The 27,301-nt window shown below is 40.6% G+C and overlaps 1 protein-coding gene across 1 annotated transcript in view; it reads left to right on the top strand.

Annotated features, from left to right (window-relative positions):
• Positions 1-27,301, top strand: part of DCTN2 (dynactin subunit 2) — a 206,060-nt gene that overhangs the window by 24,349 nt on the left and 154,410 nt on the right. The window contains exon 3 of the mRNA XM_053708190.1: positions 18,968-19,064. Coding sequence (XP_053564165.1) covers positions 18,968-19,064 — 97 coding nt within the window. The remainder of the gene's footprint in view (positions 1-18,967; positions 19,065-27,301) is intronic.

Below are 27,301 nucleotides of genomic sequence, written 5' to 3'. Positions count from 1 at the left end.
TAGAAACTTTTTAAAAATGGTATCCTCTTTCTGAATCATTAAAGAGAAAATTTGGATTTCATTTTCCTTTAAGTGTTGTGCAATCCAAAACTCTGCTGGAAAAAAATAGCACTTTTTTGAGACCTGAAGTAAACCATTATTATAGGATAGAACTGCACGAAGAACTCCACTACTTGTGCACCATCAACTTGGCACTTAAGTGTTATCCAGCGCCCCAATAGACGCATCTACGTTATTAGACATTCACATGTTAGAGGGCCCTAGACTATCATTTGAGTAATTAAAAAAAAAATAACCATGAACTGCTTATATGAGGATTAGATTGTTCCTAGTGCATTCTAATTTCTTCTGCCGGACCAAGGCAATTTCCCTCACCATAGAGAAAAGCATTAACATAACATTATAACTCCAAGAACTTTATTTGGCTACTAAATTTATCTGGCTTCTAAGATTCTTGTTGGGTTTGTTGACTTGCTCATATTTTTTTCTCCAACATTGGTGTGTCCGGTCCACGGCGTCATCCTTACTTGTGGGATATTCTCTTCCCCAACAGGAAATGGCAAAGAGTCCCAGCAAAGCTGGTCACATGATCCCTCCAAGGCTCTGCCCACCCCAGTCATTCTCTTTGCCGTTGCACAGGCAACATCTCCACGGAGATGGTTAAGAGTTTTTTGGTGTTTAAATGTAGTTTTATTCTTCTATAAAGTGTTTGTTATTTTAAAATAGTGCTGGTATGTACTATTTACTCTGAAACAGAAAAGGATGAAGATTTCTGTTTGTAAGAGGAAGATGATTTTTAGCAGACAGTAACTAAAATCGATTGCTGTTTCCACACAGGACTGTTGAGATGAAGTAACTTCAGTTGGGGGAAACAGTTAGCAGTCTTTTCTGCTTAAGGTATGACTAGCCATATTTCTAACAAGACCATGTAATGCTGGAAGGCTGTCATTTCCCCTCATGGGGACCGATAAGCCATTTTCTTAGTTAAACATAAAAGAATAAAGGGCTTCAAAAAGGGCTTAAAAACTGGTAGACCTTTTTCTGGGCTAAAACAATTGCTTTACTAGGCATATTATGCAAATTCTAACTAATTATTGGTATTATAATCTTGGGGAACGTTTAGAAAAACGGCAGGCACTGTGTTGGACACCTTTTTCAGATGGGGGCCTTTCTAGTTATAGACAGAGCCTCATTCTGGGACTGTATAGGGATTAAATGTAAAAACGGCTCCGGTTCCGTTAATTTAAGGGTTAAAGCTCTGAAATTTGGTGTGCAATACTTTTAATGCTTTAAGACACTGTGGTGAAATTTTGGTGAATTTTGAACAATTCCTTCATACTTTTTCACATTCAGTAATAAAGTGTTTTCAGTTTGAAATTTAAAGTGACAGTAACGGTTTTATTTTAAAATGTTTTTTGTGCTTTGTTGACAAGTTTAAGCCTGTTTAACATGTCTGTACCATCAGATAAGCTATGTTCTATATGTATGAAAGCCAATGTGTCTCCCCATTTAAATTTGTGATAATTGTGCCATAGTGTCCAAACAAAGTAAGGACAGTAATGCAACAGATAATGATATTGTCCAAGATGATTCCTCAAATGAGGGGAGTAAACATGATACTACATCATCCCCTACTGTGTCTACACCAGTTATGCCCACACAGGAGGCCCCTAGTACATCTAGTGCTCCAATACTTATTACCATGCAACAATTAACGGCTGTAATGGATAACTCCATAGCAAATCTTTTATCCAAAATGCCTACTTATCAGAGAAAGCGCGATTGCTCTGTTTTAAACACTGAAGAGCAAGAGGACGCTGATGATAACTGTTCTGACATACCCTCACACCAATCTCAAGGGGCCATGAGGGAGGTTTTGTCTGATGGAGAAATTTCAGATTCAGGAAAAATTTCTCATTAAGCTGAACCTGATGTTGTGACATTTAAATTTAAATTAGAACATCTCCGCGCACTGCTTAAGGAGGTGTTATCTACTCTGGATGATTGTGACAATTTGGTCATTCCAGAGAAATTATGTAAGATGGACAAGTTCCTAGAGGTTCCGGTGCCCCCCGACGCTTTTCCTATACCCAAGCGGGTGGCGGACATAGTAAATAAAGAGTGGGAAAGGCCCGGCATACCTTTTTGTTCCCCCCCCTATATTTAAGAAATTATTTCCTATAGTCGACCCCAGAAAGGACTTATGGCAGACAGTCCCCAAGGTCGAGGGGGCGGTTTCTACTCTAAACAAACGCACTACTATTCCTATCGAAGATAGTTGTGCTTTCAAAGATCCTATGGATAAGAAATTAGAGGGATTGCTTAAAAAGATTTTTGTACAGCAAGGTTACCTTCTAAAACCAATTTCATGCATTGTTCCTGTCACTACGGCAGCGTGTTTCTGGTTCGAGGAACTAGAAAAATCGCTCAGTAAAGAATCTTTGTATGAGGAGGTTATGGACAGAGTTCAAGCACTTAAATTGGCTAACTCTTTTGTTTTAGATGCCGCTTTGCAATTAGCTAGATTAGCGGCGAAAAATTCAGTGTTTGCTGTCGTGGCGCGCAGAGTGCTTTGGCTAAAGTCTTGGTCAGCGGATGTGTCTTCCAAGACAAAATTGCTTAACATTCCTTTCAAAGGTAAAACATTATTTGGACCTGATTTGAAAGAGATTATTTCAGACATCACTGGGGGAAAGGGCCACGCCCTCCCACAGGATAGGTCTTTTAAGGCTAATAATAAGCCTAATTTTCGTCCCTTTCGCAGAAACGGACCAGTCTCTAATTCTGTATTCTCTAAGCAAGAGGGTAATACTTCACAACCCAAACCAGCCTGGAAACCAATGCAAGGCTGGAACAAGGGTAAGCAGGCCAAGAAGCCTACCACTGCTACCAAAACAGCATGAAGGGATAGCCCCCGATCCGGGACCGGATCTAGTGGGGGGCAGACTTTCTCTCTTTGCTCAGGCTTGGGCAAGAGATGTTCAGGATCCTTGGGCGCTAGAAATAGTTTCTCAAGGTTATCTCCTGGAATTCAAGGAACTACCCCCAAGGGGAAGGTTCCACAGGTCTCAATTATCTTCAAACCAAATAAAGAGACAGGCATTCTTACATTGTGTAGAAGACCTGTTAAAGATGGGAGTGATACATCCAGTTCCAATAAGAGAACAAGGAATGGGATTTTATTCCAATCTGTTCATAGTTCCCAAAAAAGAGGGAACATTCAGACCAATTTTGGATCTAAAGATCCTAAACAAATTTCTCAGGGTACCATCGTTCAAAATGGAAACTATTCGAACGATCCTACCTACTATCCAGGAAAATCAATTTATGACTACCGTGGATTTAAAGGATGCGTACCTACATATTCCTATCCACAAGGAACATCATCAGTTCCTAAGGTTCGCTTTTCTGGACAAGCATTACCAGTTTATGGCACTTCCATTTGGATTAGCCACTGCTCCAAGGATTTTCACAAAGGTACTAGGGTCCCTTCTAGCGGTTCTAAGACCAAGGGGCATTGCAGTAGTACCTTACTTGGACGACATCCTGATTCAAGCGTCGTCCCTGTCAAAAGCAAAGGCTCATACGGACATCGTCCTAGCCTTTCTCAGATCTCACGGATGGAAGGTGAACAAAGAAAAAAGTTCTCTGTCCCCGTCAACAAGAGTTCCCTTCTTGGGAATAATAATAGATTCCTTAGAAATGAGGATTTTTCTGACAGAGGTCAGAAAATCAAAACTTCTAAGCTCTTGTCAAGTACTTCATTCTGTTCCTCGTCCTTCCATAGCGCAGTGCATGGAAGTAATAGGATTGATGGTTGCAACAATGGACATAGTTCCTTTTGCACGAATTCATCTAAGACCATTACAACTGTGCATGCTCAGACAGTGGAATGGGGATTATACAGACTTGTCTCAGACGATTCAAGTAGATCAAAAGACCAGAGATTCACTCCGTTGGTGGCTGACCCTGGACAATCTGTCACAGGGAATGAGCTTCCGCAGACCAGAGTGGGTCATTGTCACGACCGACGCCAGCCTAGTGGGCTGGGGCGCGGTCTGGGAATCCCTGAAAGCTCAGGGTCTATGGTCTCGGGAAGAGTCTCTTCTCCCGATAAACATTCTGGAACTGAGAGCGATATTCAATGCTCTCGGAGCTTGGCCTCAACTAGCAAAGGCCAAATTCATAAGGTTTCAGTCAGACAACATGACGACTGTTGCATATATCAATCATCAGGGGGGAACAAGGACTTCCCTGGCGATGAAAGAAGTGACCAAGATAATTCAATGGGCGGAGGATCACTCCTGCCACTTGTCTGCGATCCACATCCCAGGAGTGGAAAATTGGGAAGCGGATTTTCTGAGTCGTCAGACATTCCATCCGGGGGAGTGGGAACTCCATCCGGAAATCTTTGCCCAAATAACTCAATTATGGGCCATTCCAGACATGGATCTGATGGCGTCTCGTCAGAACTTCAAGGTTCCTTGCTACGGGTCCAGATCCAGGGATCCCAAGGCGACCCTAGTAGATGCACTAGTAGCACCTTGGACCTTCAACCTAGCTTATGTATTCCCACCGTTTCCTCTCATCCCCAGGCTGGTAGCCAGGATCAATCAGGAGAGGGCCTCGGTGATCTTGATAGCTCCTGCGTGGCCACGCAGGACTTGGTATGCAGACCTGGTGAATATGTCATCGGCTCCACCATGGAAGCTACCTTTGAGACAGGACCTTCTTGTTCAGGGTCCATTCGAACATCCGAATCTGGTTTCCCTCCAACTGACGGCTTGGAGATTGAACGCTTGATTTTATCAAAGCGTGGGTTTTCAGATTCTGTAATAGATACTCTGATTCAGGCTAGAAAGCCTGTAACTAGAAAAATTTACCATAAAATATGGAAAAAATATATCTGTTGGTGTGAATCTAAAGGATTCCCATGGAACAAGATAAAAATTCCTAAGATTCTATCCTTTCTACAAGAAGGTTTGGAGAAAGGATTATCTGCAAGTTCTCTGAAGGGACAGATCTCTGCTTTATCTGTTTTACTTCACAAAAGACTGGCAGCTGTGCCAGATGTTCAAGCATTTGTTCAGGCTCTGGTTAGGATCAAGCCTGTTTACAGACCTTTGACTCCTCCCTGGAGTCTAAATCTAGTTCTTTCAGTTCTTCAAGGGGTTCCGTTTGAACCCTTACATTCCGTAGATATTAAGTTATTATCTTGGAAAGTTTTGTTTTTGGTTGCAATTTCTTCTGCTAGAAGAGTTTCAGAGTTATCTGCTCTGCAGTGTTCTCCGCCCTATCTGGTGTTCCATGCAGATAAGGTGGTTTTGCGTACTAAGCCTGGTTTTCTTCCGAAAGTTGTTTCCAACAAAAATATTAACCAGGAGATAGTTGTACCTTCTTTGTGTCCGAATCCAGTTTCAAAGAAGGAACGTTTGTTACACAATTTGGACGTAGTCCGTGCTCTAAAATTCTATTTAGAGGCTACTAAAGATTTCAGACAAACATCTTCCTTGTTTGTTGTTTATTCTGGTAAAAGGAGAGGTCAAAAAGCGACTTCTACCTCTCTTTCCTTTTGGCTTAAAAGCATTATCCGATTGGCTTATGAGACTGCCGGACGGCAGCCTCCTGAAAGAATCACAGCTCACTCCACTAGGGCTGTGGCTTCCACATGGGCCTTCAAGAACGAGGCTTCTGTTGACCAGATATGTAAGGCAGCGACTTGGTCTTCACTGCACACTTTTGCCAAATTTTACAAATTTGATACTTTTGCTTCTTCGGAGGCTATTTTTGGGAGAAAGGTTTTGCAAGCCGTGGTGCCTTCCATTTAGGTGACCTGATTTGCTCCCTCCCTTCATCCGTGTCCTAAAGCTTTGGTATTGGTTCCCACAAGTAAGGATGACGCCGTGGACCGGACACACCAATGTTGGAGAAAACAGAATTTATGCTTACCTGATAAATTACTTTCTCCAACGGTGTGTCCGGTCCACGGCCCGCCCTGGTTTTTTAATCAGGTCTGATGAATTATTTTCTCTAACTACAGTCACCACGGTATCATATGGTTTCTCCTATATATATTTCCTCCTGTCCGTCGGTTGAATGACTGGGGTGGGCGGAGCCTAGGAGGGATCATGTGACCAGCTTTGCTGGGACTCTTTGCCATTTCCTGTTGGGGAAGAGAATATCCCACAAGTAAGGATGACGCCGTGGACCGGACACACCGTTGGAGAAAGTAATTTATCAGGTAAGCATAAATTCTTTTTTTTTTTTTTTTTCTTTTAAATTTCATAAACATTTTCCAGCCTGTGACATATGGACAGATTCTCTAAATCGCTCTGGACTGGTGATATTCTTTAAGATACCTTGTCATTATTACAAGGCCCCTCATGTTTATACAGAAAATGGGCAGTGCCATGTTAGCCAGTGTATTCAAAGAAAAAATAAATCGTTTTATAAAAAAATAACAAATGTGATGCATTGTATTGGCTACTAATAGTGGATACAATTGCAAGCTTTTAGGACACCGAGAATGCCTGACAAAGGGACCTTAGTGTCCTGAAAGCTTGAAATTGTATCAACTAATAGTAGCTATTACAAGGTATCACTTGTGCATCACTTTTGTTATTTTCTTGCAAAATGATTTTTACTTTCATTGAAGGCTCCTCAGGGAATTTTGTTTAACTGCATTTTTTTTATATATGTTCTTTATGTGAAGGTGGAGAACTGAATTGCAATGGTGAGTTACTGAATGTAATATCTGGCATGTATTCAGTGCAGAGTGGTATATAAAATCTGGAATATTTCCAACAGTGGTAACAATGTTCTATGGGAAGTAGGAGTTCTCAGCTATTCCTGAGTAGAGAACAAGCTAAGGTCACTCGTTTTATAGTAAGGAATTGTGTAAGGTACCTTTCCTTTTCTCATAAGATGAGGGAAATAAATAGCCTGCTAGTAGTAAGACTGGATGGTCTGTAAAACGTACAGAACATAAAAGCAAAATATCATTATGCTCTCTGGGTTTGGGTCTTTAAAAGCATATTCTGTTTTAGCAATCTCTTATTCAAAGATAGGAGTATTAAAATGATTGAGATTGTGCCATTAGCTGCATGTTTATAGTTAGTACAGTGTTCTCTAACAATGATTACATTACGGTATTTAAGCATCTAGAAGTTTCTTTTATTGGATTAGGCCTGCCCATTTTTTGCCATTACTCTTATCTCTAATTTGAGGAATTAATCATGGTGGCCTGTAAAGAGAGAAAAGTTTCCTGTAGTGAATTCATTTCTTATTATTTTTAATATTATTCTGACAATATCAATCAAGAGAATAAAAATTCACATTTTAAAAACGGAGTTGCCATGCAAAGGTTTTTTTTTTTTTTTTATCCATGTCACAGATTGAACTTTATCATGCAATAATTTCAGGGAATATTGACTTCCTTTTTAAACGTTTTGTACAGGCCCTTATTTCCTTGTGCTGGAATGGTAATATGGCTGCACATAACATGCAGTAACTTAGTTGTGCTTGATTCCTCAAGATGAGATTTAGGGGTCGATTTAGAGATTTAGGGGTCGATTTAACAAGCAGCGAATGCAGTGGATGCCTTTTAGGTGGTGGACTGAAATCATCCAGATCCAATATGATCGGGATCATTGACACCCCTCCTAGCGGCAGATTGGCCGGGATTTGCATTGTGCAGGGGCCGGCATTGCACAAGCATTTCACAAGAAATGCTTGTGCAATGTTAAATGCCGACATTGTATGCTGTCGGCATTTAGCGATGTTGAGCGGACATGTTTCGCTATAGCAAATCATGTCCGCTCCCTATTTAATAAATTTACCCCTTAGGCTTTATTCAGACATGCTGCATTTTTCAAGCTTGTTTGCTTTCTCTTGTTAAGTGTATCCAGTCCACGGATCATCCATTACTTGTGGGATATTCTCCTTCCCAACAGGAAGTTGCAAGAGGATCACCCACAGCAGAGCTGCTATATAGCTCCTCCCCTCACTGCCATATCCAGTCATTCTCTTGCAACTCTCAACTAAGATGGAGGTCGTAAGAGGACTGTGGTGTTTTATACTTAGTTTATTTCTTCAATCAAAAGTTTGTTATTTTTAAATGGTACCAGAGTGTACTGTTTCTCAGGCAGTATTTAGAAGAAGAATCTGCCTGCATTTTCTATGATCTTAGCAGAAGTAACTAAGATCCTTTGCTGTTCTCACATATTCTGAGGAGTGAGGTAACTTCAGAGGGGGAATAGCGTGCAGGTTTTCCTGTAATAAGGTATGTGCAGTTAAAATATTTTTCTAGGGATGGAATTTGCTAGAAAATGCTGCTGATACCGAACTAATGTAAGTAAAGCCTTAAATGCAGTGATAGCGACTGGTATCAGGCTTATTAATAGACATACATACTCTTATAAAAGTGTATTTTAAAACGTTTGCTGGCATGTTTAATCGTTTTTTACATATGTTTGGTGATAAAACTTATTGGGGCCTAGTTTTTTCCACATGGCTGGCTTGAATTTTGCCTAGAAACAGTTCCCTGAGGCTTCCCACTGTTGTAATATGAGTGGGAGGGGCCTATTTTAGCGTTTTTTTTGCACAGCAAAAATTACAGACACAGACATCCAGCTTCTTCCTGCATGATCCAGGACTTCTCTGAAGGGCTCAAAAGGCTTCAAAAGTCGTATTGAGGGAGGTAAAAAGCCACAGTAGAGCTGTGGCAGTTGTTGTGACTGTTTAAAAAACGTTTTTGTCATTTGTTATTCCGTTTTTGGTATTAAGGGGTTAATCATCCATTTGCAAGTGGGTGCAATGCTCTGCTAACTTGTTACATACACTGTAAAAATTTCGTTAGTGTAACTGCATTTTTTCACTGTTATTTCAAAATTTGGGAAAATTTGTGTTTCTTAAAGGCGCAGTAACGTTTTTTATATTGCTTGTAAACTTGTTTTAAAGTGTTTTCCAAGCTTGCTAGTCTCATTGCTAGTCTGTTTAAACATGTCTGACACAGAGGAACCTACTTGTTCATTATGTTTGAAAGCCATGGTGGAGCCCCATAGGAGAATGTGTACTAAATGTATTGATTTCACCTTAAACAGTAAAGATCAGTCTTTATCTATAAAAGAATTATCACCAGAGGGTTCTGTCGAGGGGGAAGTTATGCCGACTAACTCTCCCCACGTGTCAGACCCTTCGCCTCCCGCTCAGGGGACGCACGCTAATATGGCGCCAATTACGTCAGGGACGCCCATAGCGATTACCTTGCAGGAGATGGCTGCAATCATGAATAATACCCTGTCAGAGGTATTATCTAGATTGCCTGAATTAAGAGGCAAGCTCGATAGCTCTGGGGTTAGGAGAGATACAGAGCGCACAAATGCTGTTAGAGCCATGTCTGATACTGCGTCACAGTATGCAGAACATGAGGACGGAGAGCTTCAGTCTGTGGGTGACATCTCTGACTCGGGGAAACCTGATTCATAGATTTCTAATTTTAAATTTAAGCTTGAGAACCTCCGTATATTACTTGGGGAGGTATTAGCTGCTCTGAATGACTGTAACACAGTTGCAATTCCAGAGAAATTGTGTAGGCTGGATAGATACTATGCGGTGCCGGTGTGTACTGACGTTTTTCCTATACCTAAAAGGCTTACAGAAATTATTAGCAAGGAGTGGGATAGACCCGGTGTGCCCTTTTCCCCACCTCCTATATTTAGAAAAATGTTTCCAATAGACGCCACTACACGGGACTTATGGCAGACGGTCCCTAAGGTGGAGGGAGCAGTTTCTACTTTAGCAAAGCGTACCACTATCCTGGTTGAGGACAGTTGTGCTTTTTCAGATCCAATGGATAAAAAATTGGAGGGTTACCTTAAGAAAATGTTTATTCAACAAGGTTTTATTTTACAGCCCCTTGCTTGCATTGCGCCTGTCACTGCTGCGGCAGCATTCTGGTTTGAGGCCCTGGAAGAGGTCATCCAGACAGCTCCATTGAATGAAATTATTGACAAGCTTAGAACACTTAAGCTAGCAAACTCATTTGTTTCTGATGCCATTGTTCATTTGACTAAACTAACGGCTAAGAATTCCGGATTCGCCATCCAGGCGCGTAGGGCGCTATGGCTTAAATCCTGGTCAGCTGACGTGACTTCAAAGTCTAAATTACTCAACATTCCTTTCAAGGGGCAGACCTTATTCGGGCCTGGCTTGAAGGAAATTATTGCTGACATTACTGGAGGCAAGGGTCATACCCTTCCTCAGGACAGGGCCAAATCAAAGGCCAAACAGTCTAATTTTCGTGCCTTTCGAAATTTCAAGGCCGGAGCAGCATCAACTTCCTCCGCTTCAAAACAAGAGGGAACTGTTGCTCATTCCAGACAGGCCTGGAAACCTAACCAGTCCTGGAACAAGGGCAAGCAGGCCAGAAAGCCTGCTGCTGCCCCCAAGACAGCATGAAGGAACGGCCCCCTATCCGGAAACGGATCTAGTGGGGGGCAGACTTTCTCTCTTCGCCCAGGCGTGGGCAAGAGATGTTCAGGATCCCTGGGCGTTGGAGATCATATCTCAGGGATATCTTCTGGACTTCAAAGCTTCTCCTCCACAAGGGAGATTTTATATTTCAAGGTTATCAGCAAACCAGATAAAGAAAGAGGCATTCCTAAGCTGTGTGCAAGACCTCCTAGTAATGGGAGTGATCCATCCAGTTCCGCGGACGGAACAAGGACAGGGATTTTATTCAAATCTGTTTGTGGTTCCCAAGAAAGAGGGAACCTTCAGACCAATCTTGGATCTAAAGATCTTAAACAAATTCCTCAGAGTTCCATCATTGAAAATGGAAACTATTCGGACCATCCTACCCATGATCCAAGAGGGTCAGTACATGACCACAGTGGACTTAAAGGATGCCTACCTTCACATACCGATTCACAAAGATCATCGGTTCCTAAGGTTTGCCTTTCTAGACAGGCATTACCAATTTGTAGCTCTTCCCTTCGGGTTGGCCACTGCCCCGAGAATTTTTACAAAGGTTCTGGCTCACTTCTGGCGGTTCTAAGACCGCGAGGCATAGCGGTGGCTCCGTATCTAGACGACATCCTGATACAGGCGTCAAGCTTTCAAATTGCCAAGTCTCATACAGAGATAGTTCTGGCATTTCTGAGGTTGCATGGGTGGAAAGTGAACATGACGGAGTCCAGGTTATCAAAACTTCTAAATGCTTGCCGTGTCCTTCATTCCTTTCCACGCCAGTCAGTGGCTCAGTGCATGGAAGTAATCGGCTTAATGGTAGCGGCAATGGACATAGTGCCATTTGTGCGCCTGCATCTCGGACCGCTGCAATTATGCATGCTAAGTCAGTGGAATGGGGATTACTCAGATTTGTCCCCTCTCCTAAATCTGGATCAAGAGACCAGATATTCTCTTCTCTGGTGGCTTTCTCGGGTCCATCTGTCCAAGGGTATGACCTTTCGCAGGCCAGATTGGACGATTGTAACAACAGATGCCAGCCTTCTAGGTTGGGGCGCAGTCTGGAACTCCCTGAAGGCTCAGGGATCGTGGACTCAGGAGGAGAAACTCCTCCCGATAAATATTCTGGAGTTAAGAGCAATATTCAAGGCTCTTCTAGCTTGGCCTCAGTTAGCAACACTGAGGTTCATCAGATTTCAGTCGGACAACATCACGACTGTGGCTTACATCAACCATCAAAGGGGAACCAGGAGTTCCCTAGCGATGTTAGAAGTCTCAAAGATAATTCGCTGGGCAGAGTCTCACTCTTGCCACCTGTCAGCGATCCACATCCCAGGCGTAGAAAACTGGGAGGCGGATTTTCTAAGTCGTCAGACTTTTCATCCGGGGGAGTGGGAACTCCATCCGGAGGTGTTTGCTCAACTGGTCCATCGTTGGGGTAAACCAGAACTGGATCTCATGGCGTCTCGCCAGAACGCCAAGCTTCCTTGTTACGGATCCAGGTCCAGGGACCCGGGAGCAACGCTGATAGATGCTCTAGCAGCTCCTTGGTTCTTCAACCTGGCCTATGTGTTTCCACCTTTTCGTCTGCTCCCTCGACTGATTGCCAAAATCAAACAGGAGAGAGCATCTGTGATTCTGATAGCGCTTGCGTGGCCACGCAGGACCTGGTATGCAGACCTAGTGGACATGTCATCTCTTCCACCATGGACTCTGCCTCTGAGGCAGGACCTTCTAATACAAGGTCCTTTCAATCATCCAAATCTAATTTCTCTGAGACTGACTGCATGGAGATTGAACGCTTGATTCTATCAAGGCGTGGCTTCTCCGACTCAGTCATTGATACCTTAATACAGGCTCGGAAGCCTGTCACCAGGAAAATCTACCATAAGGTATGGCGTAAATATCTTTATTGGTGTGAATCCAAGAGTTACTCATGGAGTAAGGTTAGGATTCCTAGGATATTGTCCTTTCTCCAAGAGGGTTTGGACAAAGGCTTATCTGCTAGTTCTTTATAAGGACAGATCTCTGCTCTGTCTATTCTTTTGCACAAGCGTCTGGCAGAAGTTCCAGACGTCCAGGCATTTTGTCAGGCTTTGGTTAGGATTAAGCCTGTGTTTAAAACTGTTGCTCCCCCGTGGAGCTTAAACTTAGTTCTTAAAGTTCTTCAGGGAGTTCCGTTTGAACCCCTTCATTCCATTGATATTAAACTTTTATCTTGGAAAGTTCTGTTTTTGATGGCTATTTCCTTAGCTCGAAGAGTCTGAGTTATCTGCCTTACATTGTGATTCTCCTTATCTGATTTTTCATTCAGACAAGGTAGTTCTGCGTACCAAACCTGGGTTTTTACCTAAGGTGGTTTCTAACAGGAATATCAATCAAGAGATTGTTGTTCCATCATTGTGTCCTAATCCTTCTTCAAAGAAGGAACGTCTTTTGCATAATCTGGACGTAGTCAGTGCCTTGAAGTTTTACTTACAGGCTACTAAAGATTTTCGTCAAACATCTGCCCTGTTTGTCGTTTACTCTGGACAGAGGAGAGGTCAAAAAGCTTCGGCAACCTCTCTCTCCTTTTGGCTTCGGAGCATAATACGCTTAGCCTATGAGACTGCTGGACAGCAGCCCCCTGAAAGGATTACTGCTCATTCTACTAGAGCTGTGGCTTCCACCTGGGCCTTTAAAAATGAGGCCTCTGTTGAACAGATTTGCAAGGCTGCGACTTGGTCTTCGCTTCACACCTTTTCAAAACAAATTTGATACTTTTGCTTCTTCGGAGGCTGTTTTTGGGAGAAAGGTTCTACAGGCAGTGGTTCCTCCCGTTTAAGTTCCTGCCTTGTCCCTCCCATCATCCGTGTACTTTAGCTTTGGTATTGGTATCCCACAAGTAATGGATGATCCGTGGACTGGATGCACTTAACAAGAGAAAACATAATTTATGCTTACCTGATAAATTTATTTATCTTGTAGTGTATCCAGTCCACGGCCCGCCCTGTCCTTTTAAGGCAGGTCTAAATTTTAATTAAACTACAGTCACCACTGCACCCTATGGTTTCTCCTTTCACGTCTTGTTTCGGTCGAATGACTGGATATGGCAGTGATGGGAGGAGCTATATAGCAGCTCTGCTGTGGGTGATCCTCTTGCAACTTCCTGTTGGGAAGGAGAATATCCCACAAGTAATGGATGATCCGTGGACTGGATACACTACAAGAGAAATAAATTTATCAGGTAAGCATAAATTATGTTTTTATCCGCGTTATATTTTCACACGTTCAAAAAAATAAATGCAAGGAAAATACATGGTCGATATGTGATTGCAGCCAGTATTCAAGCATGGAAAAAGAAAAGCAAGCAGTGTTTTCAAGCAGCGTTTTAAAGGGAAAAAATGGAAAGAAATTGGTTTTTTTTGGAGGTTTCTTTCTGTGCTGATGTCTGGCTCTAGTTTCGTTGTTGCTTTCAGTGGTGCTGGCCATTCAATAGATGGTGAAGATTTGTAGCGACAATTCTAGCTTGTTGGTATATCCAATAATATGGCTGCCCGATGCATAAAATATTCCAAGCGTATATATTTTCTACAACATTTCATGCATCGGCTGAGAAGCCGATTATATAAGTCTGAACCTTTTGATTTTGAATAGCGACTTTAATTTTTTTAAAGCGGATTTTGAAATGAGTTTGCAATATCGCTTGATTTTTGAATAAGACAAAGATTTACTTTAAAATGCTAATTTATCAACAATAGGGTAAAGTGCATGTTGCTGTTAAATCTCAAGTAAACGTTTAATTTGATAACATTTACATAATAAAACAAAGGACATATAACTGTGTGTGTGCACCATGCTTTCAGTTGCTTGCTAATGCTAGCATTTTATGCATAACAACCATTACATATGTGTCTTGTCATAGCTTTGTACTAACAGCTCACTCTTGCATGTCACAACTAAAGCTATTCATGTACAAATACACATTCTAAAGTGTTTATATATTATTGTCACAATCCTTTCTCTCTTAGTGTAGAGTTAATCTGTACTAGCAGGGCAATTGAAAGTGGCATTGCAGGTTTACATATTCTATTGCATTGGGTATTTTTTATTTGTTCTTTATTTCATGCTCAAACACTTTGTATTGAATCATTTTAAGCTATATAATAAACCTAGTATTTTCTGTAAAATGTATATTGTCAAGTAACTTTCTGTAGTTGAATATGTACTTCATATTACTTGTGCTTCTCTACTGGTTACATAGCCTTATGCTACTTTTGAGAAAACTAAAAAGCAAAGTGAAAGAACAATATTGAAATCATGAAGTTTTTTTTTTTTTTATATAGCAAACCCATTAACTTGCAATGCTGCTTTTACATTTTTATAGACAGATGAGTTAGATTTTTTTTCTTTTGATATTCATGGTATTATGTGTGTATTATAAACAAAAGTTGCATGTTTTAATACCAACTCTACTTTTTTTTTTTTTTTTTTTTTTTTCTTTCTTCTTTAACTTTTTTTTTTCTCCCTTTCACCTCTGGGGAAAACTGCAAGGAGCTGGTAAGCACTGTGCTTTTCTTTCGGTGTCTGTTAGTGCTTTGTTTGGGCTGTGTGTATCTGTACTATACCTCCTTTATACCTAATATATTGTGTTACTAATAACAGATGATGGACTGTATGATGCTCTCAGTATATGGATATAAGAGTGTGTGTGTATTACGTGCCAGCACTTAATCTTCTTTGTATCTGCCACTAGATTAGGACCTTGTTTTACAAAAGATGGCTTTAAAAAAAAAAAAAAAGTCAAGAACACACTTATTTAAATACAGATTCAATTGTGCATAGGTTAATTATTAAAGGGATATGAAACCCAATATTTTTCTTTCATGTTTCAGATAGAGCATACGATTTTAATCGACTTTCTAATTAACTTCTATTGTCAATGTTTCTTTGTTCTCTTGGTATCTTTTGTTGAAAGGCAGGGTCATTTGCTTAGGAGCCGGCCCATTTCTGGAGCACTATATGGCAGCAGTTTTGCAAGAATGTTATCCATTTGCAAGAGCTAGATGGCAGCTCTATTTCCTGCTATGTAATGCTCCAGATGCCTACTTAGGTATTTCTTTAACACAGAATATCATGGTAGCAAAGCAAATATGATATTAAAAGTAAAATTGTAAACTTTTTTTTAAAAGAATGGAATGCTCTGTCTGAATAACAAAACATTGTTTTGGGTTTCTTATAATTATTATTCTTTTTAAAGGTAGGTTAAATAGATTCCTTTAGGAAGTTGAAATGGGAAATGAGGAAAAGGAGACATTAGCAGTAACATGCAGTGCTATAGTTCTCATAAAACATTTTATAGTTTTTATTTATAACATAGAATGGTTATATGAAACACTACATTACAGTTACAAAACATTAAACTAACTGGAACAAAGCTGGCCACAAACTCCAGAAGCAAAGGTGAAATATCTCCTGCTTTGTCAGAAGTAAAGTACAGTTCTCATATGCCAAAATGGAACTTCAAAACAGACTGGGTAATAAAACTACAAATACCAGTGTCTGAGGCCATATGCACTGTAGTAGCTTATTGCTTTCCTTTTCTGAGGAGTGGGCCCTAAAAAAATGCAGAGTTTCAGAAGAGATTCTTGTTAAGGGCACTATCCTATCAGCTCTAATGTTTTTACAAATGCAAAATGGTAGATGGTAAAGATCCTTTTCTAGAACTTCTACAACCAATCAGAAATAACTGAAATTCTCTTGCCAAAAATCCTTCAGTGACAGCTTGTACTCTCCTAAGGAAAAAAAAAATCTGTTAAGGTCCAGTTTTCCACAAACAATATTTAGTAAGTATGGGGACCTTTTTTCTCCTCAGAGGTTAGAAAATAATCAGCCTTTCTTCTTCTTTTTTATGTGAAAAATATTTTTACATTCCTGCATGATGGTGTACAACTTTTTTTGTATTTCAGTCATTTCTGGGATTAACTGGGGCAAAAGGTCCACTGATCACCATTGCTTACAGGCATCAATGAGGATTAGCCTATGGCGTAAATTAGTGTTGACAACACTAACACCTAGCAGAAAATTTTAATTTTTTTATACAATTTTAGAGATTTGTTTATTTAAAATATATATTAATACCACTGCCCCCCAAAAACAACAATATCTAACTCCAATGAAACACTGAGGTGCACGACCGACCTGTATTTCGGAGCTTGTGCACATCGGTGATTAGGCAGCCTCTTCCCTGCTGTCTGTGTGAGTTCAGACTGCAGCTTTATTCTCACATGTCCCTCAATCTCAGATCCGACCTCTGTGCGGGTGCATGTTGAACCGAACTGCCCACGGTTGCTGTGGCAGCCAACAAGAGAAGCAGTGGAAGCGTGCTAGTGCACGCATGCTCCCCTGTCTAATCAGCAATAGTTACTTACAAAGACTTTTCTTTCAGAAAGGAGTATTTCCAACAAAATCCAGTATGGAAACATGGATCATTTAATTGATCGTTTAGGATTTCTAAATTCACATTAAGCTTGCTATTTTGGACCTTGCGGGAATGCTCTTGAAAATCAAAATACTTCATGGTTAGTGGAATCTAAATATAAACAAAAAAAGTCGGTACTGTTAAAAAGCCCAATATTTATTCCAAATAGTTAAAAATGGCTCACATGTTATAATAAAACAAATGGCACAGACTTGCCAGACTAGTCTGACTCGTTTTGGCACTGACAGCCTTATCTAAATCTAAAGCCTCAGCTTTAGACATTTGTAAGGCAGGTTTGTGGTCTATATTACAAACCTTAATGAAACAATACAGAATGAATGGAGGGGCTTTTTTAAACACACTTTGTTCCCTGTATTCTTTATATCTTATATTTTGATTTGTGTTGTGGTACAGCATATATTTACATTGTCTGTGGTGGTTTCCCATTTTGGTACTGCTTTTTTCTCTGCTGTGAGTGAAGAAAATGGGATTTGTATGTCTCTTTAAAGTGCTACTACTTTGTTAGAGCATGTAATTTCATCACTTGCAAAGTTGCAACACCGTGTTAACATACACATAGTTAAAGTACAACTTGGGAGCAATTGAGAGCTGCTGGTCTTGAGCATAACCTAAACCATTCAGCAGTGCCAATTGCATGGCCCAGCTGTCACCTTTGTGGGGGTTAAACACATGGCATTGCTGTAAAAAAAAATAATTGTAATATGCAATTGTATTACTGCAATGACTTTTTAAATGCAGTACACAGAAACTTTTATTATGGAATATGCTCTATAAAATGTTTGGATTTCTTGTAACGACATTGCTGCAAAAGAGCTCAGAAGGATCTTTAAATATTCCTTAGTGGGTGTTACCCTGTTCTTGCAAATAAGCCGGGAACTGTGACCTCTTAATCTTGTTGAATGCTTCCCTTGTACTGCGTGGAGAAATATAAAATTTACATTAAAAAGATATTGTTTTTCCAAGAATTACTTATTCAACTCTAGTTTATATCATTCCACTCTTTCACTAGTTTAAAATTTCCCATCTATCTACAAAGGATTTTTGTTTGGTTTTTTGCATTTCTAGCAATAGTGTGAAAGGGATTCCCCGAAGAAGGCAGGAACAATTCCTGTAAAATTAGGATTATGATAAAGGAAAACAAGTGAGATTTGTAAATGTACGTGTTTCATGCACAAAACGCTACATTTTAAAGGAAACCCTATGTTTTCTTTAAGTTAAAAACACAATTAAAAGATGTATATAGCTGTGGCTTCATAGGATTTAGAAGATGACTGAGTTTGCTTTCTTAAAAATGGAAATGTTTGTAGAGCTTAATATAGAAATCTGTAACAGCATTGTTGCATTGTGGGGGCATAAGATCTATAACTATTTTTTTCAAGTATACATTTTTACTGTAGTTATGAACATTATTACAGAACTCTTTATTGTTAAAATGCTATTGAATTACACATTTTTTTGTATGCGGGATATTAAATGCCCCTTATATTCTGACAAAATTCCCCATAATATTGATACTAACAGCACCATGAAAATATTATATTGCATGTTTTCCACAACTGGTCAGTTGTTTAGAAGCTCAGTGGTTGGCAAGGAAATAAGTTTACTATGCAGGAAATAAAAAAATTCTCTAATGTGTCTTATAATACAGTACATTTTATTTATTATACCTTAACACCTTCTTTGGTATGGAGCACTTAAACAGAGTAGTTTGTAATATACGTAACATCATCTATCATTAACCGTGTAAAGATGTGTTGTGCAGACATTTTAATCTGAGAAAATTGAATGTATAAATAAATGTTGACTTTTGAATTTGTGTGTCTTTATTTTGTTAAAATGATTTCTTTTCTTGTGATTATTAAACTTTCTGTGCATTTAAACCTTTTAGATGCATGTTGCTTTTTGAATGCACTGCTGCTGAAGAGAAACAAAAATTTAAAACAAACAAAAGTTATTTTGCTGTACAGAATTTAACATAACTAGCTTTTTTATGTTTTATTTTTTGTAAACAATATTTAGGAGGAACTGTCCAGTACAAGTGTAGAACATATTATTGTCAACCCCAATGCAGCATACGACAAATTTAAAGACAAGAAAGTTGGCACAAAGGGTCTTGGTAAGTTATATATAAAATATATATCATGTGTATGTACGCACCTTCTCGCTAGCCTCAGTTCTGTTTCTTTGCTTTTTAGGTTTATTTTCGTTTTTATATATCTTGGCGCTACACATTAGCCCTTACAGGTGAGGACCTCCTCCTAAAGGGGTGTGGACAGAAACGACCACTCCGCAAGTTACCTGAATATAGGTAACACACATGTACCCCCCTCCTCCTCCTAGTTCTATTTAGCCATGAGGTGAACTGGGCTGGAAGAAAATCCTTATTATTTGGCCTGCAGCAGCTTAATATTTTATGCATTATCTATCTGCTGCAGTCTTTTTCCGATGGGGATCGCCATATTCTATGCCACCAGAAGTGACATTAGGGAGGCTGGACATAACTAGGAGGAGAGTGTACTACATGTGTGTTAGCTTTATTCAGTTAACTAGTGGAGTGGCCATTTCTACATTTGGGAGGTGGTTTTCACTGGTAAGTATTATCCAGGAACATGAGCCAAGATATAGAAATTGCTTGTATTGCTGACATTAAATTTGTTTGTACTGTCAAACTCGGTATTAATCACAAGATCAGACCTACAGCAGAAAAAGGAACCATTGTGCCAGATCTGCTTATTCAGAAGTTTATAAAACACAATAGACTGTAATGATAGGCTGAATCCCAGGATCAAAATGTTTCCTTTTTTCCACCCTTGTTTCCAAAACAATGTAGGGAGAAAAGAAACTCAAATCCATGTGGTTTCTATACCACCATACACTAACACAATACTTTAATAAAGACCATTAAACAAGTGGTTGCTATGCAAACTATATTTTTAACTCTTTGTCTCAAGCTCCTTCCCCAAGGAATTAATCTGTCACTATTTTTGAGAGTATCCTTGATTTGATGGTTGGTTAATGCAGATATTCCCAGGTAGGAAATTTCTTCAGCATACTGGGCTGTTGTGTAAGAAGATGAGTAAATAGACTGCTTACTTGTGTTCCACAGACTTTAGAGATATTTGGACTCAATTAAAGGGACATTTATCACCTCTTAATTTTGTGTAAAAAATGTGCTGTCCCATACTCCCTAGAAAGGTCAAAAAGCAAAATCTGCAACCTAGGTTTTAAAAGGGAAAGGATAGCCAAAACTAAACATTCATGATTTGAATAGAACATGTCCAATTTACTTCTTGTATCAAATTAGTGTTGTTCTTGTGGTATCCTTTGTTGAAGAGTAAATCTGGGTAGGCCGATAGGAGCTTAGGAGTGTGTAAATGTATTTAGCATCCTATGGCATCAGTGTTTGCAACTATGTAGAACATTGAAAACATAAACAGTTGTCCAGTGCGGTACAGCTCCAATAAAAGTATAAACTTTATTTCTTTCTAATGACACAGTCCACGGATCATCATCAATTACTGTTGGGAATATCACTCCTGGCCAGCAGGAGGAGGCAAAGAGCACCACAGCAAAGCTGTTAAATATCACTCCCCTACCCACAATCCCCCAGTCATTCAATTTGCCATTAGTGCAAGGAGGAGGTGAAGTTTAGGTGTCTTCAATCAAGATTTTTTTTTTTTTTTTTTTTAGCAGAGTAAGCTTACTCTGTTCTTTTCTGGGGTCTAGCCTAGTCCACATCAGTCTCTTCAGTAGGGCAGTGGTGGCTTTTGAGCACTTGAGAACAATCCTCACTGTTTTCTCAAGAATCTGCTGCCCTAATTAGAAAACTTGAGTAGGTTTACTCAGATTTTCTCTCTTCACAGGTCCATGTGAGGTGCTGCACCCTCTCAAACCAGGTGAGCTGTCCTGCTGCCGGGCAGCACTTTCAGGTAAGTGCCATTTTAATTTTCTTTTGCAAGGAGATTGTTGGTACTTGTTAGAGCTAAAAGCTGCCTTTTATTTAATATGGGACTTTATTAAAGGATTACTTTCTGTTATAATTTATAAGCTAAACAACTAACATATTAACATTAATAAACATTAATTAAAACCTATTGACCTATATTTTCTCCAAAACGAAGTTTCATAACGTTCTAAAAGTTATATCTTTTATTCGCTGATGATGTCACGTTATCCTACCCACTATTTTCAGCACTGAGTGTTCAAAATACTTAAACCAATAACTTTGTGTTTAAAGCGCCATTTTGAAACCTAGGTATTGTAAACGGATTGGTACAGAGCAATTGATACCCACGGAGTGGGTTTGGAAAACAATTAAATTTGCAGACAAGATTTCTGATATACGGTAGAGATATGTTAATGAAATGCTATTGATAAAAAGCGTATTTGGGGTAGTTAGTTAGTAACAGGCATAGAAAATATTTACTTACAGTGGCCCTTTAAACCTTCATGTTTGGGGTTTCTTTGAGGCAGTTTGGGCATTGAGACTGGGAGGTGATTTATGGTGGCTCAGTATGTTATAGTAGTTTTTATACTTTTGGTCATGGAGATTACTGTTGTAAGCCGTTTTTTTCGGCAGTTAGAGCTCTGTAACTGCTCTGTATTTAAAAATGAGCTGCAGGACAGGTAGGCACCTTAGTAAAACTACTGAGGTGTATAGGTAGCCTGAGGTCTATTTGGTTTGTTGCGCTAACACACATTTCTGTTTAAAGACACAGTACACATTTATTTTTTATTTTCAAATAAAGCATTTTTACACTGTATCCTTATTTATTACATAAGATGGATCAAGAGGCCTTTCAAACCATTATTCCAGGCGAAGTTGCTGCTTGTCAGTTATGTTTTGATGCTCAGGTAGAACCCCCAGTTCATTTTTGTTCCTCATGCATTGAGAGAACTTTGTTATAGAGATAAAATATTTGACCATGAGCCACCATTATCCCAGGTAAATGCTGTTCAGGTGTCTCCTTTTGCAGATATGCCGCAGCTTTTTCCTCAAGCGTCAAAAGTTTTTCAGTCTCCACATGCAGTGCCCCGTGTTTCCTCTTGCAATCCTGTAGGATTTTCTCTACAAGACATTGCTTCCCAGGTATACTTTGCGGTATCTGAGGCCTTGTCAGCTTTCCCTATGTTGCAGGGAAGGCGTAAAAGGAAATTTAAGGAAAAGGTTAGTAAGGTTTCTGATCAAATTCTTGCTATCCAAAGTCTCCCTTCCCAGGAAGAAGACATGTTGGTAGCATCTGAGGGGGAAATCTCAGAATCAGAAAGTGTAATTCCTTCTTCTGATGCTGAAGTGGTATCCTTCAGATTTAAGCTAGAACACCTTCACTTATTACTTAAGGAGGTTTTGTCTACTTTGGACGACTCTGACACTACTATCGTAGTCAATCCTAAAAAGTCTAGTAAATTGAACAAATACTTTGATGTTGCCTCCGTGCTGGAGGTTTTTCCGGTTCCTGACCCTGCTTCGGAGATTATTGCTCGAGAATGGGAAAGACCTTGTATTTCCTTTTCTCCATCTCCTATTTTGAAGAAGTTTCCTATAGCGGATTCTATTAAGGAGTCGTGGCAGACGATTCCTAAGGTAGAAGGAGCATTCTCCACTTTGGCCAAGAGGACTACTATCCCCATAGAGGATAGTTGTTCTTTTAAGGATCCAATGGATAAAAAATTGGATGCTTTACTAAAAAAGATGTCCACCAGGGTCTACAATGGCAACCTGCGGTGTGTATCACCACTGTTACCAGCGCTGTGCCTTACTAGTTTGATGCGTTGTCTATCTCTTCAGATGGATACCCCTCTTGATGACATCCAGGACAGGATTAAGGCTCTCAAGTTAGCCAATTCCTTCTTTACAGATGCTTCCTTACAGGTTATTAAACTGGGAGCCAAAATTTCTATTTCTCTTGTTAAGTGTATCCAGTCCACGGATCATCCATTACTTGTGGGATATTCTCCTTCCCAACAGGAAGTTGCAAGAGGATCACCCACAGCAGAGCTGCTATATAGCTCCTCCCCTCACTGCCATATCCAGTCATTCTCTTGCAACTCTCAACAAAGATGGACGTAGTAAGAGGAGAGTGGTGTATTATAGTTAGTTTTTTAACTTCAATCAAAAGTTTGTTATTTTTAAATGGTACCGGAGTGTACTGTTTCATCTCAGGCAGCATTAGAAGAAGAATCTGCCTGTGATTTCTATGATCTTAGCATTAGTAACTAAGATCCATTGCTGTTCTCACATATTCTGAGGAGTGAGGTAACTTCAGAGAGGGAATGGCGTGCAGGTTTTCCTGCAATAAGGTATGTGCAGTTAATATTTTTCTAGGGATGGAATTTGCTAGAAAATGCTGCTGATACCGGATTAATGTAAGTAAAGCCTTAAATGCAGTGATAGCGACTGGTATCAGGCTTATTAATAGAGATACATACTCTTATAAAAGTGTAATATAAAACGTTTGCCGGCATGTTTAATCGTTTTTATATATGTTTGGTGACAAAACTTATTGGGGCCTAGTTTTTTTCCACATGGCTGGTTTGATTTTTGCCTAGAAACAGTTCCTGAGGCTTTCCACTGTTGCAATATGAGTGGGAAGGGCCTATTTTAGTGCTTTTCTGTGCAGATAAAAATACTGACAGACATTCAGCTTCTTCCTGCGTGATCCAGGACATCTCTGAAGGGCTCAAAAGGCTTCAAAGTCGTGTTTGAGGAGGGTAACAATCACAGTAGACTGTGGCAGTTGTTGTGACTGTGTTTAAAAAACGTTTTTGTCATTTTATTCTGTTTTTGTTATTAAGGGGTTAATCATCCATTTGCAAGTGGGTGCAATGCTCTGCTGACTTGTTACATACACAGTAAAAATTTTGTTAGTGTAACTGCCTTTTTTCACTGTTATTTCAAATTTTGTCAAAATTTGTTTCTCTTAAAGGCACAGTAACGTTTTTTATATTGCTTGTTAACTTGCTTTAAAGTGTTTTCCAAGCTTGCTAGTCTCATTGCTAGTCTGTACAAACATGTCTGAAACAGAGGATACTTGTTCATTATGTTTAAAAGCCATGGTGGAGCCCCATAGGAGAATGTGTACTAAATGTATTGATTTCACCTTAAACAGTAAAGATCAGTCTTTATCTATAAAAGAATTGTCACCAGAGGGGTCTGTCGAGGGGGAAGTTATGCCGACTAACTCTCCCCACGTGTCGGACCCTTCGCCTCCCGCTCAAGGGACGCACGCTAATATGGCACCAAGTACATCAGGGACGCCCATAGCGATTACTTTGCAGGACATGGCTGCAATCATGAATAATACCCTGTCAGAGGTATTATCCAGATTGCCTGAATTGAGAGGCAAGCGCGATAGCTCTGGGGTTAGACGAGATACAGAGCGCTTAGATGCTGTAAGAGCCATGTCTGATACTGCGTCACAATATGCAGAACCTGAGGACGGAGAGCTTCAGTCTGTGGGTGACGTCTCTGAATCGGGGAGACCTGATTCAGAGATTTCTAATTTTAAATTTAAGCTTGAGAACCTCTGTGTATTGCTTAGGGAGGTATTAGCTGCTCTGAATGACTGTGACACAATTGCAGTGCCAGAGAAATTGTGTAGGCTGGATAAATACTATGCAGTGCCGGTGAGTACTGATGTTTTTCCAATACCTAAAAGGCTTACAGAAATTATTAGTAAGGAGTGGGATAGGCCCGGTGTGCCCTTTTCCCCACCTCCTATATTTAGAAAAATGTTTCCAATAGATGCCACTACACAGGACTTATGGCAGACAGTCCCTAAGGTGGAGGGAGCAGTTTCTACTTTAGCAAAGCGTACCACTATCCCGGTTGAGGACAGTTGTGCTTTTTCAGATCCAATGGATAAAAAATTGGAGGGTTACCTTAAGAAAATTTTTATTTAACAAGGTTTTATTTTACAGCCCCTTGCATGCATTGCGCCTGTCACTGCTGCGGCAGCATTCTGGTTTGAGGCCCTGGAAGAGGCCATCCATACAGCTCCATTGACTGAAATTGTTGACAAGCTTAGAACTCTTAAGCTAGCTAACTCATTTGTTTCTGATGCCATTGTTCATTTGACTAAATTAACGGCTAAGAATTCCGGATTCGCCATCCAGGCGCGTAGGGCGCTATGGCTCAAATCCTGGTCAGCTGATGTGACTTCAAAGTCTAAATTACTCAACATTCCTTTCAAGGGGCAGACCTTATTCGGGCCTGGTTTGAAAGAAATTATTGCTGACTTTACTGGAGGTAAGGGTCATACCCTTCCTCAGGACAGGGCCAAATCAAAGGCCAAACAGTCTAATTTTCGTGCCTTTCGAAATTTCAAGGCAGGTGCAGCATCAACTTCCTCCGCTTCAAAACAAGAGGGAACTTTTGCTCAATCCAAGCAGGCCTGGAAACCTAACCAGTCCTGGAACAAGGGCAAGCAGGCCAGAAAGCCTGCTGCTGCCTCTAAGACGGCATGAAGGAGCGGCCCCCTATCCGACAGCGGATCTAGTAGGGGGCAGATTCTCTCTCTTCGCCCAGGCGTGGGCAAGAGATGTTCAGGATCCCTGGGCGTTGGAGATCATATCTCAGGGATATCTTCTGGACTTCAAAGCTTCTCCTCCACAAGGGAGATTTCACCTTTCAAGATTATCTGCAAACCAGATAAAGAAAGAGGCATTCCTAAGCTGCGTACAAGATCTCCTTGTAATGGGAGTGATCCATCCAGTTCCGCGGACGGAACAAGGACAGGGGTTTTATTCAAATCTTTTTGTGGTTCCCAAAAAAGAGGGAACCTTCAGACCAATTATGGATTTAAAGATCCTAAACAAATTCCTCAGAGTTCCGTCATTCAAAATGGAAACTATTCAAACCATTTTACCCATAATCCAAGAGGGTCAATACATGACCACAGTGGACTTAAAGGATGCCTACCTTCACATTCCGATTCACAAGAATCATCATCAGTTCCTGAGGTTTGCCTTTCTAGACAGGCATTACCAATTTGTAGCTCTTCCATTCGGGTTGGCTACAGCCCCAAGAATTTTTACAAAGGTTCTGGGCTCACTTCTGGCGGTCCTAAGACCGCGAGGCATAGCGGTGGCTCCTTACCTGGACGATATCCTGATACAGGCGTCAAGCTTTCAAATTGCCAAATCTCATACAGAGATAGTTCTGGCATTCCTGAGGTCGCATGGGTGGAAAGTGAACGAAGAAAAGAGTTCTCTATCTCCTCTCACGAGGGTTTCCTTCCTAGGGACTCTAATAGATTCTGTAGAAATGAAAATTTACCTGACGGAGTCCAGGTTATCAAAACTTCTAAATGCTTGCCGTGTTCTTCACTCCATTCCGCGCCCCACGGTGGCTCAGTGCATGGAAGTAATCGGCTTAATGGTAGCGGCGATGGACAAAGTGCCATTCGCGCGCCTGCATCTCAGACCGCTGCAATTATGCATGCTCAGTCAGTGGAATGGGGATTACACAGATTTGTCCCCTCTACTAAATCTGGATCAGGAAACCAGAGATTCTCTTCTCTGGTGGTTATCTCGGGCCCATCTGTCCAAGGGTATGACCTTTCGCAGACCAGATTGGACAATTGTAACAGATGCCAGCCTTCTAGGTTGGGGTGCAGTCTGGAACTCCCTGAAGGCTCAGGGTTCATGGACTCAGGAGGAGAAACTCCTCCCAATAAATATTCTGGAGTTAAGAGCAATATTCAATGCTCTTCTGGCTTGGCCTCAGATGGCAACACTGAGGTTCATCAGATTTCAGTCAGACAACATCACGACTGTGGCTTACATCAACCATCCAGGGGGAACCAGGAGTTCCCTAGCGATGTTAGAAGTCTCCAAGATAATTCGCTGGGCAGAGACTCACTCTTGCCACCTGTCAGCGATCCATATCCCAGGTGTAGAGAATTTGGAGGCGTATTTTCTAAGTCGTCAGACTTTTCATCCGGGGGAATGGGAACTCCATCCGGAGGTGTTTGCTCAATTGGTTCTCCGTTGGGGCAAACCAGAATTGGATCTCATGGCGTCTCTCCAGAACGCCAAGCTTCTTTGTTATGGATCCAGGTCCAGGGACCCAGAAGCGGCACTGATAGATGCTCTAGCAGCGCCTTGGTTCTTCCACCGTTTCCTCTGCTCCCTCGTCTGATTGCCAAAATCAAACAGGAAAGAGCATCAGTGATATTGATAGCGCCTGCGTGGCCACGCAGGACCTGGTATGCAGACCTAGTGGACATGTCATCCTTTCCACCATGGACTCTGCCTCTGAGACAAGACCTTCTAATACAAGTCACAATACAATAACAATGTCGTTTCAATCATCCGAATCTGCTTTCTCTGAGACTGACTGCATGGAGATTG

The sequence above is a fragment of the Bombina bombina genome, chromosome 3 (genome assembly GCF_027579735.1).
Source record: "Bombina bombina isolate aBomBom1 chromosome 3, aBomBom1.pri, whole genome shotgun sequence".
NCBI classification, from domain to species: domain Eukaryota; kingdom Metazoa; phylum Chordata; class Amphibia; order Anura; family Bombinatoridae; genus Bombina; species Bombina bombina.
The sequence above is the reverse complement of the archived record's forward strand: the minus strand, read 5'-3'. Positions and strand labels throughout refer to the sequence as shown.